The 18,809-nt window shown below is 46.5% G+C and overlaps 2 protein-coding genes across 3 annotated transcripts; both read right to left on the reverse strand.

Annotated features, from left to right (window-relative positions):
- Positions 1-92: 92 nt before the first annotated feature.
- LOC118076527 (C-reactive protein-like) lies at positions 93-4,218 on the reverse strand. The gene is made up of 2 exons (XM_035099358.2): positions 3,674-4,218; positions 93-1,984 (listed from the first exon to the last, which is right to left on the reverse strand). Exons 1-2 carry the CDS (start codon positions 3,735-3,737, stop codon positions 1,302-1,304), a joined length of 747 nt encoding a protein of 248 aa, XP_034955249.1. The 5' UTR covers positions 3,738-4,218; the 3' UTR covers positions 93-1,301.
- Positions 4,219-14,015: 9,797 nt separating this feature from the next.
- Positions 14,016-17,853, reverse strand: LOC118075848 (serum amyloid P-component). Of its 2 annotated transcripts, none has more exons than XM_035098191.2 (2): positions 17,730-17,853; positions 14,016-15,055 (listed from the first exon to the last, which is right to left on the reverse strand). In XM_035098191.2, exons 1-2 carry the CDS (start codon positions 17,764-17,766, stop codon positions 14,451-14,453), a joined length of 642 nt encoding a protein of 213 aa, XP_034954082.1. In that variant the 5' UTR covers positions 17,767-17,853; the 3' UTR covers positions 14,016-14,450. The 2 variants fall into 2 exon arrangements, with proteins under 2 accessions (XP_034954082.1, XP_034954081.1); XM_035098190.2 differs by having other exon boundaries at positions 17,703-17,853.
- Between the last annotated feature and the right edge of the window lie 956 nt (positions 17,854-18,809).

Below are 18,809 nucleotides of genomic sequence, written 5' to 3' on the forward strand. Positions count from 1 at the left end.
GGAAGACAGGAGTGCCTGGCGTGCTATGCTCCATGGGGTCACGAAGAGTCGGACAGGACTAAACGACTAAACAACAACATATCCTCTCCTGCCTCCCTGAACATTCCCACAAAGAAATTATAGCTGCCAATACTCCATTATTTTTCTTGTAAGGTGCCCTCAGCTCTGCCTTTGGTCTCCGAATATGGCCATCCCCCACAACAACCCTGTGAGGTAGGCCAGGCTCTGTGTGGTTGGCCTGAGGTCACATGGTGAGTTTCATGGCAGAATGGCGATTTTAAGCCTGTTCTCCATCCCACATTCTTGAAAATAAGGTGAGGAAAGGAATAACCTCTGGGAGGGAGATGATGTTTCTCCATAGGTCTGGAAATTTATGGGATCCTTTGTCAACGATCTTATGTATTGTGGTTATGAATAGTGCACATTTGGAAGCAAAATGGATGAATAAAACCAGAAATTAAAAATTGTCCAGTCCAAAAATATGGTTCAAAGGCTTTACTTACAGAACGTGCTTCGAAACAAACGAAAAACAAAAAAAAAATGTTACATTCAGGCAACAGCATGATATCATGTGCTGATCTCATGACAGGTCTGATCATGTCACGACAGGTCAGGTCAGGTCACGACAAGACAAGACAAGACAAAGCACAACAAGACAAGACAAGAATGCTGAAGTGCAGTTTTCTAGCAAAGTAATGTGTGCAAAAATATACAGTCTATGCGCAGCTGATGCCTGCATTGATTCATGAAAATACCATATTTTTCTATGTATAACATGCCCTCATGTAGAAGACGCCCCCTATTTTTGGGGGGAAGATTGTATCCGTGTATAAGACGACCCACAATTTTGAACATAATTTTAAAATTAAAAAAATCCTAGTCTTATACACAGAAAAGTACGGTAACTTACAATAAGGCATTACATTCGGGAAACCATTTTGCGGAAGTGTGTATATCAGACAAAAGCGCATACAAAGCACCTATATTCACCCTAAGCTGCTGACGAACTTTCACAAGTACTAGTAAAAAAAATTGCAATTTCAAACCGAATCAGAAATGTAGAGAATGGAAGACTGTAAAAACGAGAAATGGAGAATAACCCAAACTGACAGATCGGAAGAAGATTAGCATAGGTTCAGGTGGGGGAGGGGAACCTTTGGACCACCCAGATGATGCAGAAACTAGAGCTCCCATCGTTGCTGGGAGTTGTAGTTGAGCAAAATCCAGAGGGCCAACCCCCCCCCCCCAAATCTCACAGAAATATTAATAGAGCGACTTCTTGACGAGCCAGCAAGAGACTCTCATAGCGCCACCCTCCTCCAGCAGGAGGGCACCGCTTGCAAAGGGCACCCGCAATCCGCTCGGCTAACTGGCAAGAGGGTGTGCGTGAGAACAACGTTGCCCTTGATCTTGTATGCCAAGGACCCCCAGTTGATCACGGAGTTGGCCGGGATGCGTTTGTCCCCCACGCGGCACATTTCCTGGGGGCTCAAGACCCGTTCCCACATGTAGACGTCGGTGAGCTCGCCTACGAAGGACTGCATCAAGTCAAAGCCGCTCCCCATGGAATCCTGGTCTTGCCCCAGGATGATGGAGGCCCGGGGGGTGATGGCATAGCCTGGCTTCACCGCCTTCCGGGGCAGAGGGTTGCCATCCAGCCAAACCTGGACCACCCCGCTGGTGGAGTCCCAAGCCAGGCAGATGTGCTCCCACGCGGGCAGTGGGGTCGCCCTCTCTGCGATGTTCAGCTTCACCGCATCACCTCCAACATACAGCCTGTACTGGGAGCGGCTCAGTCGGTCGACGGCGATGTCGTTGGGCTCGGCCTCCGTGGCGTAAGAGAACAGGGTCTGGGCCCGAGTGATGTCCGTGTAGAGCCTCATGCACACCGTGAAGCTGCTCAAAGGCCGCTCCAGCCTGGCTTTCAAGACCACGTGTGCCGTGTTGGTCGGCTGCGGGAAAAGGAAGGTCTTCCTCTGGAGATCTGCGGAACCATAGAATTGTAGAGTTGGAAAGGGGATCCCCCCCCCAAGGGTCAACTATACCTGAAGGAGCGTCTCCACCCCCAACATTCAACCCGGACACGGAGGTCCAGCTCCGAGGGCCTTCTGGCAGTTCCCTCGTTGCGAGAAGCCAAGTTGCAGGGAACCAGGCAGAGGGCCTTCTCGGCAGTGGCGCCCGCCCTGTGGAACACTCTCCCATCAGATGTCAAGGAGATAAACAACTATCTGACTTTTAGGAAACATCTGAAGGCTGTTTAGGGAAGTTTTTTAATGTGGCTGGGGAAATAATAATAATAATAATAATAATAATAATAATAATAATAATAATAATAATTTCCAATCCCAGACAGGTAAAAGCACTCAAGGAGGGTGTGAAGCAGGGCTGCTGTGGCACATGGCCTGGGAAGAGTACTGAGGGCCAGAAATATAAGCATGGAGGGCCGCATCTTGTTCCTGATGATTCCCCCAACTTGCCTTAGTCTTTGAGGAAGATGCTCTGACGGCGGTCTGAAAGACTGACCAGCACTTCATCAGGTTTACTGGGGGAGGGGGCAAAACATACTTGCAACTCTTCCACTTGCCCCCATCCCCTCACCTCAATCACTCAAGCCCCCCCTCCGCCCCCCACTATTTGCCAACCACCCTTTCCTCCCTTCTTCTAGAATGACAGCTCCGTGCCCTAAGACGGACCTGCAACGGTTATTTGGTGCATGCGCCACCTGGCGGCAGATCCGGATAGCACATGCATGTGTGATTATTGCAGACTCCATCCTATTCACTTTGGAATATTGGGGTGGGGTGGGCACAGCTCAGCTGTAAGCGTACGGTATGCTGCGCAAGCATAAGGTCCCAGTGTGGGGACAATATTGGGCTGGCTGGAGGAACAAATTGATCTTCTCTGAGGCAGCTTTTTGCGTTTCGTTGATCCCTTTTATTCCTGTATTTAAGCCTCTGGTTAGGTCTCTTGTTCAAATCAACGGGGCTCACCAGTGCTTAATTCTGGGTTGTGCGTTCAGCCACACAGACTCTGTAAGTAATCAGGCATTTACTGGCCAACGAGACTCTGTTGTTTAAGCCCCACAGTGGGAAGGAATGGAAATTCTGACATGCAATTTGAGAATTCGGGGTGGTGGTTGTTTTTTTGTTGCCGATCTGACATTTGAGAGTTGTATTTGTATCCTGCCTTTCCACGTTTCACACATAGGAAGCTGATACGCAGATCCGACCACAGGTCCAGCTAGCTCAGTACTGTCTCCTGACAGGAGCTCTGTAGCATTTCAGAGTAATAGGAAGGGGTCCTAAGGGTCATCTAGTCCAACCCCCTTTGTGCTCCTTTCCCTAAAAATAAAGTAAGCTTCCAGTCCTCATTGTTCTTAATAAAGGGCTGATTAAAATAGGAACAGTATTGTCCACACTGACTGGCAGTGACTATTTAGAGGTTTCAGACAGAGGGGTCCTTCCCAGAGCCACCTGGAGATGCCGGGATTTGAACCTGGGACTTCATGCTAAGCAGTTCCTCTACCCGCTGAGCTACAGCCCTTCTTTTTGGCTCCAATTCAAACCCAACCAGAAACAGGGATACTTCCACGTCTGAACTCACAATGCAGCCAGTCAGTCCATGCACACAGCAACACCCACAATAGCTCGTTGCATCTGATCAGAGCACCCACCTTCCTGGGCAAGAGACCCTAACAGTCCGGCCAGGATGAGGAGGAAGATCTGAAGGAACCCCATGCCGTCTGTCTGCAGAATAAACTTGGCAAGTGGTTGAAATGGATCCTGGATTCAGCCTGTCCTGGAGGAAACCAAACCCTTGGCTGTGAAGTCCTCTCTGGGTTATATCCCTGGGCTGGAAGGGAGGGGGGCACCTCCACTCTCAGAGCAGTTCCATAGGGCAGAGATTAAAAAAATCAACAAATGGTGTCCATTCACGTCCCCTGGTCTTATCTGCCTGTTGGTTAAATTTTCATTCCTTCCAGAATGAACCTGCCTCTTTCAAACCCTGAATTGTCAAGAACCTCTCCTGATCATTTTGCTAGGCAAGGAACGCATAGATCCTCACATTTTACGGATCATGATTTTTCACAGTCTGATTTTCACACAAAGGGTGTTTCCATATTTCAAAAAGTGAATATCTGGTTGTTGAGCTTCTTCTTCTTCTTCTTCTTCTTCTTCTTCTTCTTCTTCTTCTTCTTCTTCTTCTTCTTCTTCTTCTTCTTCTTCTTCTTCTTCTTCTTCTTCTTCTCCTCCTCCTCCTCCTCCTCCTCCTCCTCCTCCTCCTCCTCCTCCTCCTCCTCCTCCTCCTCCTCTCCAAAGTAAGTTGTTGAGATTTTTTGGCAAAATCACAAAGGAAAATTGGGGGAACGGCAAAAACGACACTGCCAGCATGTCATACATTTTGCTCCAGGCTGCAGCATTCCGGATATGTCTGGCAACCCTAGATAGGATCACATACCCTCCAACATTTCTTGATGGAAATAGGAGTGTCCTATATAATAAGAATAAGAATTAGAATTCTATTATTTATACCCCACCCAACTGACTGGGTTGCCCCAGCCACTCTGGGCAGCTTCCAACATATCTAAAAACATAATAAATCATTAAATATTTTTTAAAAATTCCCTATGGAGGGCTGCCTTCAGGTGCCTTCTAAAGGGTGCGTAGTTACTTATCTCCTGGGCTCGGTGGTCACATAACTCCATGCCCTCCAATGTTTCTCCGATGAAAAGAGGGACGTCCTAAGGAAAAGTGGGATATTCCGGGATGAAATCAGAAAGCAGGACGGCTTTTGTAAATCCAGGACTGTCCCTGGAAAACAGGGACACTTGGAGGGTCTGGATCACTGCGAGGGACTTCTCCCCCACCCTGCCAACACACACATATATGTATTACAAAGAGCTCTCCATTGCCACAACAGAACACACCCAAGAAAGAAAGAAAGAAAGAAAGAAAGAAAGAAAGAAAGGAAGGAAGGAAGGAAGGAAGGAAGAAAGAGGCATTTGCAGTGGGGCAGCCTGTTTAAGAGATTGGAAGAAGCTGCTGATTTGAAAAGCTGTCACCAGCAACTTGACATTTCTTTTCTTTTCAGTTTTGAGTAATTACATTTTGCTGATGTTTTGTCTTGTGGTTGTGGAGCAATGAGCAGACTTTGCGGCTTCCGTTGGGAGGGGTTTGCCCCTCGCCTGTTATCTGCGAGGGTCAAACCGAGATCAGAGTGACCTATGCAGGACTGAGATGACAGAACGTTCCCTGCCAGGGACAATGCAAGCGTCCCAAAGGCCAGGAAAATGACGAATCTCAGGGGTGCCAAGCTATTAGCTGAAGAAGGCTCACCTTTAGAAGCGGCAGAATTGCAGGGCTTATAACAGTGGGACCTTTGAGTTCGTTGGCTTGCCTTCACGAAAGAAGAATCTTTGGTAAGCCACTTAGAAGTCCTTTGTTTAAGTGGCATATCAATTTTCTTCAATCAATCAATCAATCAATCAATCAATCAATAAAGGTGCACAAGAATTTTCCACCCTGCACTCATCTCTCACCTGTGGCTCCTAGAAGCTGTCAACATGCGACAGTGGCTACACCCAGTGAAACGGCCTAGACTGGCCAGCTAAACCAGGTGAAGGGAGACAATGTGTGAGTTATGGACGTCCCCTGTATGTGAAGACAGGCTCTCTAGCAGATTCAGCAGGCGAGCAAATAGTGGGTCCAACGGTCAAGCAGGCGGTTTCTGCACTTGCTATAGAAGTATTATTATTATTATTATTATTATTAATACCCCGTCCATCTAGCTGGGTTTCCCCAGCCACTCCAGGTGGCTCCCAACAGAATATTAAAAACATGACAAAACTTCAAACATTAAAAACTTCCCTAAACAGGGCTGCCTTCAGATGTCTTCTAAGTCAGATACGTAGTTGTTTATTTCCTTGACATCTGATGGGAGGGCGTTCCACAGGGTGGGCACCACTACCAAGAAAACCCTCTTCCTGGTTCCTTATAACCTCACTTTTCGCAGTGAAAAGTGCGAGGGCTTTCAGAAGGCAGAGGGCTTAGGACCCTCGTACCTACGGGACTGCCTCTCCTGGTATGCCCCGCGGAGGACCTTAAGGTCCACAAACAACAATATTCTGGAGATCCCGAGCCATAAGGTGGCTAGATTGGCCTCAACTAGGGCCAGGGCCTTTTCAGTATTGGCCCCAACTTGGTAGAACGCTCTTTCACAGGAGACCAGGGCCCTGCGGGATTTGTCATATTTCCGCAAGGCCTGCAAGACGGAGCTGTTCCGCCTGGCCTTTGGGTTGGATTCAGTCTGACCCCTGTGTTTTCCTCCCTCATGGTTTGGATTTATGGACTACTTAAAATGAGGCTGCATTTTAAATTTTAATATTGTATTTTAATTTGTATTTTAATTCATTGTTTTCTTTTCTTTTATGTCTGATTGCAATTTTATTGGTGTTAGCCGCCCTGAGCCTGGTTTTGACTGGGGAGGGCGGGGTATAAATACAAATTTATTTATTATTATTATTAGTGAGGGAACCGGCAGAAGACCCTCGGAGCTGAACCATCATCCCCCAGTTGAACAATAGGGATGGAGATGCTCCTTCATGTATACTGGGCCATTTAGGGCTTTAAAGGTCAGCACCGACGCTTTGAATTGTGCTCGGATAGCGAGGAGCCGATGGGGCTCGTCAACTTGGAAAGGTGGAAAGAGAAGGAAAACTGATCCTAAAATCTCTACTATCTCCACAATCAGGAGAAGAAAAGGCTAAGGAGCAAATCCTGCACAATTCTGGAGCGGAGTCCCTAAGACGGTTGGATGGCACCTTGCACATGTCCTTCCGGCAACTCCCGCAGCCAAGCTGGTGCCAAATGTATCGCTCTACTTGCCTTTGGACGCATAAGTCTGGGATTGAAGGGCACGTGCTTGCCACATCCCCACACTGCCCTCTCCCCGAGTGGCCTTGCAAGGCTCGGATCCAGGGAGGGTGGTGCGAGAAGAGCACAACAACCACACGCTGTGCCACCTGCCTACCCACACAGGGGGAGCCCGGCCAGCTGATGCATCATTCAGCAGGCACAAAGGAGGTGCCCCCATGCCATCCTGGAGGCACTGGCATGGGGGCACCTGCTTTGTGCCCCCCCTCAGAAATCTGCACCCAGGACCACGGCCCCTCTGGCACCCCCAAGCTAATGCCCCGTATCAGGAGTAACTTTCTGACAGTAAGAGCTGTTTGACAGTGGAACGGTCTCCCTCGGAAGGTGGTGGGCTCTCCTTCCTTGGAGGTTTCTAAGCAGAGGTTGGATGGCCATCTGTCATGGATGCTTTAGTTGAGATTCCCGCATTGCAGGGGGCTGGGCCACATGACTGTTGGAATCCCTTCTAACTCTGCAGTTCCACGATTCTATGATTCAAGGGTCAAATGTTCTGTGCCCTCTTTTGCTTGCCTTTTCTCTACACTAAGAAGCCCCAAACTTAGCCTAAAGACATCTCAGTGCTGCTGACCAAATTCACATGTGAACGGTTTGTGATATACCGAATGGCATGACCTTGTTTGCTTTCTGTGACCCAAACAAAGAGGACAATCACCTCTAAGGTTTTTTTGGGGTCAACCAGCTGACACAATCATCTTGTCGGAGGGAAAATTTAACCACCCGGCAGCCAACACAACTGTAGTTCCATATGTTGTCTCCTACACACATCACAGAAAGTTAGGCTGCCTGTTCATATTAGGCTGATGCTACCAAGTGGCCAAGGACACACTCCAGACCCCCTTTGTGCTAGTGTGTGTGCTAGTGTGTGTGCTAGTGTGTGTGTGTGTGTGTGTGTGTGTGTGTGTGTGTAGGATTGGGCAGACCCCCCCCCAATCTCTCCTGGCTCAGCTGGCTGCCTGCTGGCTGCTGTAACTTTTTCTATTCATAGTTCATAGGTTTATTGTTCTTGCCCAAGGCCATGGGAAACTTGTAGCTGTAGTATTTGTAAAATAATACAGAACATGCACCCCTAATATAAGCCAACAAGCTGCAGAAACTGAAGGTGGGCACATTACTGTCAAGAAGATAAGTAACTCTATAACCTTTAGAAGACATCTGAAGGCAGCCTGAAGGCTTTTTAATGTTTAATGTTTTATTATGTTTTTATATAAAAAAAATTCTTTCAGTAGCACCTTAAAGACCAACTAAGTTTATATTTTGGTATGAGCTTTCGTGTGCATGCACACTTCTTCAGATACACTAGAAACAGAAGTGTCAGACCCTATATATATATACAGAGGGTGGTGGGGGTGGGTGGGAATGGCTGATGGGCTGATGGGAGTGGTAAACCTGTAGATGGCTGTTAACGGCTGCAACATCTGCAGCCATCTACAGGTTTACCACTCCAATCAGACCATCAGCCATTCCCACCCACCCCCACCACCCTCTGTATATATATATAGGGTCTGACACTTCTGTTTCTAGTGTATCTGAAGAAGTGTGCATGCACACGAAAGCTCATACCAAAATATAAACTTAGTTGGTCTTTAAGGTGCTACTGAAGTAATTTTTTTATTTTGCTTCGACTCAGACCAACACGGCTACCTACCTGTAACTAGAACTATGTTTTTATATATGTTGGAAACTGCCCAGAGTGGCAAATACATTTTTATTTATACCCTGCCCTCCCCAGTCAAAACCGGGCTCAGGGTGGCTAACACCAATAAAATTACAGTAAGACATAAAAGAAAACAATGAATTAAAATACAGATTAAAATACAATATTAAAATTCAAAATTTAAAATGCAGCCTCATTTTAAGTAGTCCATAAATCCAAACCATGAGGGAGGAAAACACAGGGGTCAGACTGAATCCAACCTTAAGGTCCTTCGCGGGGCATACCAGGAGAGGCGGTTATATTATTATTATTATTATTATTATTATTATTATTATTATTATTGCTACTACTACTACTATTATAACTGCCATGGCTGCTCCCTCAAAGGATCCAAGGAATGGTCACTGCCTATCTTAGAAAGCAGCAGAATCGTCTTGTTCAGGCAAGTTAGAAATTCTCATGCAGAGGACAGACACGATCCCTTTTGAGCACTTTCTGCTAAGGGAATTTCTCTCTTGGCACTCCAGACCAGAGGATGGCAGTGGTGAGCTGCTAAATTAGTCGGCCCAAACTGACAATTCTAGGTTCTCTCCTCCTTTTCCTCTGTTTTAGGTTACATTCACTCCATTTCTGCACCAGCGATTAACACGTATGTTTTTGTAAGACGTTTCTCCCAACACAGCACAAGTTTGTACAGTTATGGTACAGTACACAATTTATGGCTGGAGGATTTGCAACTTTGAAATGATGGAGAAGTGTAAATCTTGAAAGAGAGCTGTTTCTGTTTGCATATTAGTTCACAAATTGCAAATTGGAAAGGATTGTGTTCGAATCAAACTGAAATTATTTCTCCCATCAGGCTTACCTTTCATGCACCTCAGGTCCCATGAGCTGCAATCCGTGCTACAGTAGTTTATAGATTTGGGGGAGTTAGTCCAGCTGTATCTGGTTTTGAATTATGGTGCTGGAGGAGACTCTTGAGAGTCCCATGGACTGCAAGAAGATCAAACCTATCCATTCTGAAGGAAATCAGCCCTGAGTGCTCACTGGAAGGACAGATCCTGAAGCTGAGGCTCCAATACTTTGGCCACCTCATAAGAAGAGAAGACTCCCTGGAAAAGACCCTGACTGGGAAAGATTGAGGGCACAAGGAGAAGGGGACGACAGAGGATGAGATGGTTGGACAGTGTTCTCGAAGCTATGAACATGAGTTTGACCAAACTGCGGGAGGCAGTGGAAGTCAGGAGTGCCTGACATGCTATGGTCCATGGGGTCACGAAGAGTCGGACACGACTAAACGACTAAACAACAATGTTATAAGAATTTTGAGGTCATATCTATATATATATATAATAATGGTTCATAAAACATGTAACGAATGTACAGAAACATGTCTGAAGCAGCACAGGAAAACAGGCCTGACTGACACCATTTTGACTCTCTCTGACCAGGTGTTCCTCTGCAAGGAAGAAGTGGGGTGGGGGGAACCTTCTCATTGTCTCAGGAATTAAAGTGATAATCCCTGGCATCCTGATACCTGAGTGCCAGACAAAAGGTTGTGATTAACTTGGCTGGGAAACAGGGAAATGTAAATATCTCTCAATTTTGTTGATTAGGTTTTGGGGGCAGGGGGCAGGGTCCAGACTGCTCAGATTACTGCCACCAGACCTCCCCTTTCTGTATGTACCTATGATGAATCTAGGGAGGGGGGGTCTTGGGCTACACCCCTTCTGTGACATATGGATGATGCTTCTGGGGGGTGGGCTGAAACCAATTTCAAATCTCTTTTTAAGGGCAAGACATCTTTGTTTGGGGTTCCTTCCTTATTCTCCTGTGTGAGAGGAAGGACCCTGTTGCAACAGCAAAAATAAAAGTGCCTTGCTTCGTACGTCCTGGTTTGGTCTCTGTTATTTGGTGGGCAGGAGACGCTTAAATTCGTCTGCTTGCCTGGATCCTTGAGCTCTCCCTGGGTCAAGATCCATTTCTCTGGGTTCATAGGAACCAGCTTAAATTTTACAACAATTTGGCGACCACTTCGGGGACCCAGTTTTGCCTTGAGCTCCGGGTTCACTGAGGAAGGGGAGCCCAGCGCGCCCTTGCCTCTTTTGCAGGGGGGTAAACCAACCTCAGGACCCGAGGCACTTGGTAGTAATTGAGAGTCCAAGCGGGACCCCCAGGACGAAGCAACGTTTAAAGGGACAAGGCTGTTTTTTTTCAGGAACCAGTTGGAAGCTGGAGACAACGGGATTCGACTGAAAGGATCGGTCGTGAGTATTAAAAGGGGACACCTTGGGTGAGCTAAGAACCACAGCAACTAAAAATCTATTTCTCCACTTGGACTATCCTTTTCTACTCTCCTCTTTGGACCTTAGTTGCAGCAAGGCTGCCAGGCACAGTTACAAAGTAGAACTGAGGTCCCGGGCAACAGTCTTTACGTTAAACGCAGAGCTTAGAAAGACTGTCCCAGCTCCCTTCTGCCAAACTGAGCAGAAGTCTGAGCAAACTGTCGCTTTTCTACCAATCTGGGAATCTGGCTATCCCAGCTCTGTTTCCTATTCCTCTGCTCTTAATCTTCGGGTGAAGACGCCCCCCTGCCATGGCGACCTTTGTTAGGTATGACCCATGACCAGAGATTGCAAGTGCGCCCGTTCCTTTCTACTCTGTATTCCTCAGTTCCGACCTGACATTGCGTAGGCAAGCGTTCAGTAGGATCTGAGTCTAGTGTGTAAGAGGCAGGGCAGTTGCTGTGGAACCCTCAGGCAATTGATGACCAGTGGGAGGGTTCCAATAGGGTTTTAGCTGCACCAGCCGCCTAGTAGTTGTGGACGCGAACGGTAGGCAGGAACACCACTAGAACGTGGGGGTGAGTCATGGACTCAGGAAGTTAAGAGTGTCCAAGGAATAGGGTCGGGGACCCGAACTGCAGTATAAAAAGGCTTAAGTAAAATGGGTGCAACCCACTCTAAGGAATTCCTTTCCCAGACTCCCAACCGAGGCAAAGCACAACTGAGGCTTGGCTCCGGTAAGGACTTTGAGGATGAAAGTCCACTCCAATTCGTTCTCTTAAATTGGCATGAAATCCCCGGGGCGGACAAGCTTGAAGGGAACCAATTGCAAAAACTTTGTAAGAAAAAACATTGGGTCCGATTTACTATGGACCACCCAGATGAGGGGAAATGGCTACCAGGAGGTTCCTTTAACATACAGAGAATCTCCACTTTAAAATTGACCCTGGAAGACCAGTACCCCCTTCAGAATGTTTACACGTTACATGTTTTCTGTTATATGTGTTGTCTGTTAAGTGTATGTGCGTCTGTTCCTTGTGTCTGCTATAGTTCATTGTTCCCCTTAAAGTAAATGAGAGATATAATCCAGGTTTAGGAAATTAGGGGTTTGTGTTTAAAATTTGGCCATGACACCCACAGACTGCCTTTTTAAGCACGCATAGTTTAAAATAATATAATAATAATGCAAGCTTGCTTAAATAATCTTATGTAAGGGCTTGATCAACCCAAAAACAATGGCAAATATTTAAAAGAGTGGAGGTAGTGTGTAAAGGTTTGTTTTAAAGAGGCTGTAGAAGGCCATTTTTTCCTCTCCAAAAGTAAAAAAGAGGGAGCAGGATGAAGGAAAATAAAGAGTTGTAAGTTTGAAAATGCTTGCTCAATGCTTTGAAAAAATTTTGAAACTTGAAAATGTTCACTTCATGAGGTGTGCAAATGTTTGTTATTGAGAGAGGCTCTAAAAGGGAGTCTTCCTCCAAGTGACTAGAGGAATATTGACTAAAGGAAAATTGAACAGCTATTCCTATAAAGGTGAATTGTTTGTCAAAAGTAGAGCTTCCATAGCCAGGAATTGTCTATCTGAGTCTAGTTTTAACTTCAATTGTGTTGGACAGAAGGGTTATTGTTGGGCTCCTAATATCAGTCTCTTAAGGAAAAAACTCATCTGCTAAAGGGTTCTGTATAAAGTTGGTATTTTCATTCAAATCTTGTGAATCCTGTATCTTAGAGGGTTAGACTAAATGACCTCAGGGTCCCTTCTAACCCCCATTTTAGAGCTATGTGAAAGGCAATGTGTCTGATGTGGTGATGGGTTGAAATTCAGCCCAGCTCTGCTTTCTGGCAAGGAAAGATTATTGGTTTTCAGAGTTGGAACAAGAGTGTAATTGTTGTTTTTATGGAGTGATTATATAAGTTTTTATCACTTTCTCTATTAAGGTTTAAAGTCTAAGCACATATGAAAGGCTTGAACATTTCCCAATCTTTCTCTAGAGAGTAAAAGAGGGGTGTATGTGCATACCTACCCCTTTCTGTACAGAAAGGGGGAGCGGGAAGGGAAAAGGGAGATTGTAACCTTGAAAATGTTTGTTTGTGAACTCACAATATTTAAGGTCTGTGTCACAAGGGAGCCATGTGCTCTGTATGTAATGTTTCACCATGTGACTATGGAATATGGTGTTCCTTCTAGGGAAATGTTATTAAAAGTAGAGGCTCCATAGCCAGCAAATGTCTATCTGAGTCACTTTAACCTTGATTCAAATGGACAGAATGGTTTTAGTAAGGAAGTAAATTCCCTCTTAAACTGTTTATCCAATCTTAAGGTTTGCTAAAGGCTTCTATATAACGTTGGTACTTTTAATCTTCCCCTTCCTTATTTTTCCCTTAGTACACACATGTGCTTCCGTGATAGGGCATAGCCTGTGTTTCCTTCCCAGTCAGGCGTCTGTACTCAAATGTATGTGTATCCTAAGGGCAGTGATAGTGTTGAGATCCCCATATTTCAGAAGGGGTGGACTAGATTACTCAAGATCCCTTCCAAATGTTGCTGGTCTACAACTCCCATCACCTCTGACCATTGGGCCTGCTGGCTGGGGCTGATGGGAGTTAAAAGTCGAGCAAAACCTAAAGGTTCCTAGCTCCCCAAACACATAATGACCAATCATTGTCGGCCTTTGAATGGACTCTAAGGTCCTATTGGTTTGCAAAGGCCTCCTCTTAAATTAGAATTTTCTTGCGGCACTCTCTATATGGTGTTTCTGCCTTTTAGGAGCCTTTTATTTAATTTTATGTCAATCCGCATTTTAAATAAACAATTTTTCCTGGAACACTCCATGCCAGTGGTTAGCAAACCTTTTCAGCAGGGGGCCGGTCCACTGTCCCTCAGACCTTGTAGGGGGCCGGACTATATTTTGGGGGGAAAAAATGAACCAATTCCTATGCCCCACAAATGACCCAGAGATGCATTTTAAATAAAAGGACACATAAAAACATGCTGATTCCCGGACTGTCCATGGGCTGGATTTAGAAGGCGATTGGGCTGCATCTGGCCCCCGGGCCTTAGTTTGGGGACCCCCCTTCTCCATGCCATATCAGGCAGGCACCTTGATGTCTGCAAAAAAAAAAAATGTTTTCGTTTGTTCAGGAGACCCTACCCAGACAAGGAGTCTCATTTTATATTGGTTTATTAAACGAAAACGTCTCAGAAAGAAGGTGGGAGAGAACATTACATTGCAAGTAGAACCACACCAAATCCATAGAACAGACCCAGAAAAGCAGAAGCAGGATACCTCGGTGGCAAAACTTCATCCGGCCAATCATCATGTGGATGGCACCGACAGCAGATTTGTAAACACACGCTTGCCGGGCCGCCTTTGGCGAGCGAGATGTGCTTCCAGGCGACCAGGAGGGGGAAGCTGCAATAAACCAAGTGGATGAGTGGAAGTTCACTGCTTTTTTTGTGTGTCTTCGTTTTCCAGTGCTCAGTGTGCCACACAACACCTCGGTGGCCAGGTGGGTTAGAATTTGGGACAGAAAAGGCTGATGGCTCTGCTTCGGAGGTTGGATTTCCCTCCCTCATTTCCTTTACCTCAGCCTGCCCTTCACCACCACGTCTCCCTTGATTTCATAGTGCAGGTTCTTCCAGCCCAGAGCGCATGGGGGCAGCTGCAAATCCTGGTAGGCTGCCCTCATCTTGTGAGGAGACAGGAGGAAATCCCACATGTAGACGTCCGCCAGTTCTCCAGTGAAGGAGTTGTAGGAGTCGTAGGTGCCCCCAAAGCGGTCTTGCTCTTGGCCCAACAGGATGAAGGCCCCAGAGCCAACCACGTAGCCTTTGTTCAAGCCTTTCCGTGGCCAAGGCTTGCCGTTCAACCAGAACTCGGCGATGCCGGTGGCCGATTCCCACCCGAAACAGACGTGCTCCCAGTCGAAAGTGTCCTCTGGGACTTTGAAGGAGAGGTGCTCTCCACCGATGTACACTCGGTACTCTCCACGCTTGGGCTTGAAAATCAGGATTTCGTTGTCCTCAGACTCAGTGGCGTAGGAGAAGAGGCCATAGGGCCGAGTCAAGTCCGTGTAGGACCTCAGGCAAACGGTGAGGTTCTGCAGCGGCTCCTTGGGCAGAGGCTTGAGGAGGATGTAGGCCTCGCTAGGCTCCGTGCGGAAGACAAAGACCTTCCTTGTTAGGTCTGTGAGGAGACAAGGAAAGAGAGAGACACAGGGAAGAAAGGTTGGGACCATTTCCTCTCTGACAAGGCTCCTGAGCTTTTCTCAGCAGCATCATTGAAAGGGGTGGGTTCTAATGCATGAAGGACGTAAATAATAATAATAATAATAATAATAATAATAATAATAATAATAATAATAATCTATACAGTGGTACCTCTACTTATGAATAACTCTACTAACAAATGTTTCTACTTACGAATGGAGCTCCGTCCACCATCTTGGATGCGGTTTAGATAGGGTTGCTTCGACTTACGAATTTTTTCTCCCAATGCATTCCTATGGGATTCGACTTACAATTTTTTCGACTTACAAATGTGTGTTCGGAACGCATTAAATTCGTAAGTAGAGATACCACTGTATATATAAAAATGGTGAAGGTGCATGTGTGTTATTCCCCACGTTTCTCCCACAAACACTTACCCAATTGTCCTGAAATTTGGCCACAACCTCAAACTCACATGCGAGCAAGTCATCATGCACTTACACTGACCAGCTGACACACCTAAGACAGGTATAAACCTGGATTTGTGGTCCAAAAAATTGCGCCCTCCAGTGGACACTCAATGAACAAGGGACAAACATATTCCCACAATCCCTCACTCCCCGGAGACCATGCCTCCAACAGAGAGCAAACAGCTCGGAGACCAAGCCACTCCTCAGGGAACCAAGCCCGCCTCGGAGATCGCACATCCGAGACCAGGCTGCTCCCCAGGGACCCGCGCCCGCCCAGGAGATCATGTACCAGTAACCCCCTCCCCCCCACCAATTCCACTCCACACACACACACACCCCCAGGGATCGCACCCCCGCCAATTCCGCCACCTCCCACTACCTTCTCCCACCCCGAACAAGCCCACTCCACCCCCCCCCCCACCCCACAGATTCCACCCCTGCCGATCCCGACCTCTCCCGGGGACCACCCCTCCAATTCCGACGCCTCAGGCCTACCTCACCCCACCACCTCAGGCCTAAGCCGCTCTTAGGCCTCTCCACAGTCCCCGAGCAACTCCAGACACACACACACCCCACGGATTGCGCCCCCGGCAATTCTGCCGCCTCGCACGACGTCCTCCCACCCCTCCAAACCCCCACCCCCTCCGTATTACCCTCAATCGGTGGGGGGGGCAAATAGGGGTCAGGGATAGGTAAACCCTTCCCTGGTTGGGGTGGGTTTCGGGGGTCAAAATGGAGGACACAGATAGGTAAGTCCTTCCCTGATTGGGATGGGGGGGGGTCTGTCAATAGGTGACAGGGATAACTAAGACCTCCCCTGGGATGGGTCGCTACAGAGTGTGGGGAGACACATGTATCCCCCTATCTAAACATAACACAGGGGGGACTCTGATGGTCTGGGGAATCTGAAAGGGGACTCTGACCCGCCATTTAACAAACAATGCCACAGCAACGTGTGGCATGGCCAGCTAGTAATAGTAATAATAATAATAATAATAATAATAATAATAATAATAATAATAATAATAATGCAGTCCATCTGACTGATTTGCCCTTGCCACTCTAGGCAGAATATAAAAACACAGAAAAACATCAGACATTTTCCCTAAACGGGGCTGCCTTCAGACGTCTTCTGAATGTCATATAGTTGTTTATCTGCTTGACATCCGATGGGAGGGCGTTCCACAGGGAGGGTGCCACTACCCCGTAGATTTTACCAGGTTCCCCACATATGATTACAAGTCCGATTGTGGCTCCTGGTGAGTTGTGATTTAGGCTTAAGCATGCAGGCCGATATGTGGCACAAACAAACACAGAATCATAGAACTGCAGAGATCTAAGGGACCCCGAGGGTGATCTAGTTCAACATCATACAATGCAGGAATCACAGCTAAAGAATCCTTGAAAGATGGTAATCCCACCAACGCAGGAGAGCCCAAAACCTTAACAGGTAATCCACTCCACAGCTGAACAGATAAGCAAAAAATCTGAACAGTTTTTGGAGTCTGTTATATTGTGTGTATTAGGGCTGGTGAGTGGGGGACTCAGTCCTGCTGTGGTCTGCTTTTCCACTTTTCTGCCACTTCCCCCCTTGAATCACGGCATTTGCTTAACAAGATTTATATACCACTTACCAAACACACACACACACACACAGGATATGAAAAATACCAATAAAAAGCAAATTTTAAAAACAGACATAATAAAGCAGTCACAATTTTTAATTATGATAATTAGTATCACATTATTATTCACGAAAACGGCCACAATTGCAATGGTTTCATTACTCCTATCATCATCATCATAGTTACAGGTAGGTAGCCGTGTTGGTCTGAGTCGAAACAAAATAAAAAAAATCCTTCAGTAGCACCTTAAAGACCAACTAAGTTTTTATTTTGGTATGAGCTTTCGTGTGCATGCACACGGAAGCTCATACCAAAATAAAAACTTAGTTGGTCTTTAAGGTGCTACTGAAGGAATTTTATCATCATCATAGTCAGAGTAAAGCCATTCATGGACATTACTAACTTTGGTCCATTAATTTCAGTGGGTCTACTCTGAGTAGGACTAACGTTGGCTACAATTCCATCTCCATCACAATTTTAATTGTCAGAAGGAGATGACCACAAAGGGTAAACTGAATAAGCCACTAACCTTCCTGGGCAGCAGCCTCTGACAAACCTGCAAGGATGAGGAGACAGACCCAGCGGGAGTCCATCTTCAGGGCTATCCAAAAATGGGTTTTAGAAAAAGTGCAAGCGGAACCTGGTCACGGGAGGGAGAAGCTGCAGCCTCTGCAATCATCAGTGACTGTCTGCAAATCACAGAAACTCTGAGGGCGATGTCTAAATTTATCCCTGCACTGAGACAGGCGGAAGAAAACAGCCCGCCAAAGGCTGAGTCTGCAATTGAGCAACCCCTTCTCAGCTTCCAGAAGTTACAGAAGAGAGGCAGGCAGCTGCTTAGCTCCTTAAGAAGGTAAGAAAGAGCTCAGCTGCTGGATCAGGCCAAAGGGGACCCATCTAGCACATCCCTCCAACGTTTCAGAAAACTATTGAATTGTAGAGTTGGAAGGGATCCCCGAGGATCATCTAGTCCAACCCCCTGCAATGCAGGAATATGCAACTGCCCCATTCAGGGATTGAACCTGCAACCTTGGCATCATCAGCATCACGCTCTAACCAACTGGGATATCCAGGTTGCATTTTTCCGATGAAAACAGGGACGACCTAAAACAACAATTTTATTATTTACACCCCACCCAATATTCAGGCCAATATGGTATATACATATACCAGTACCCTCCAACATTATGAAAATAGGGATGGCTTCTTCTTCTTCTTCTTCTTCTTCTTCTTCTTCTTCTTCTTCTTCTTCTTCTTCTTCTTCTTCTTCTTCTTCTTCTTCTTCTTCTTCTTCTTCTTCTTCTTCCACCACCCACCTGACTGAATTGTGGCTTCCAACACATATAGGAAAAAATAAAATAAAGCTTTACACATTAAAAAAAAAAACCTTCCCCATACAGGGCTGCCTTTAGATGTCTTCCAAAGGTTGTGTAGTTACTTATCTCCTTGGCTCAGAGGTTGGAAAACTCCATACCGTCCAACATTTCTCCAGTGAATATAGGGATGTCCTAAGGAAAAGTGGGACATTCCGGGATCAAATAAGAAACCAGGACGGCTTCTGTTAATCCAGGATTGTCCCTGGAAAATAGGGGCACTTGGAGGGTCTGCCTTCCCACTCTATAGTTCTATGATAGTT

Source organism: Zootoca vivipara, chromosome 17 (assembly GCF_963506605.1).
Source record: "Zootoca vivipara chromosome 17, rZooViv1.1, whole genome shotgun sequence".
NCBI lineage: Eukaryota > Metazoa > Chordata > Lepidosauria > Squamata > Lacertidae > Zootoca > Zootoca vivipara.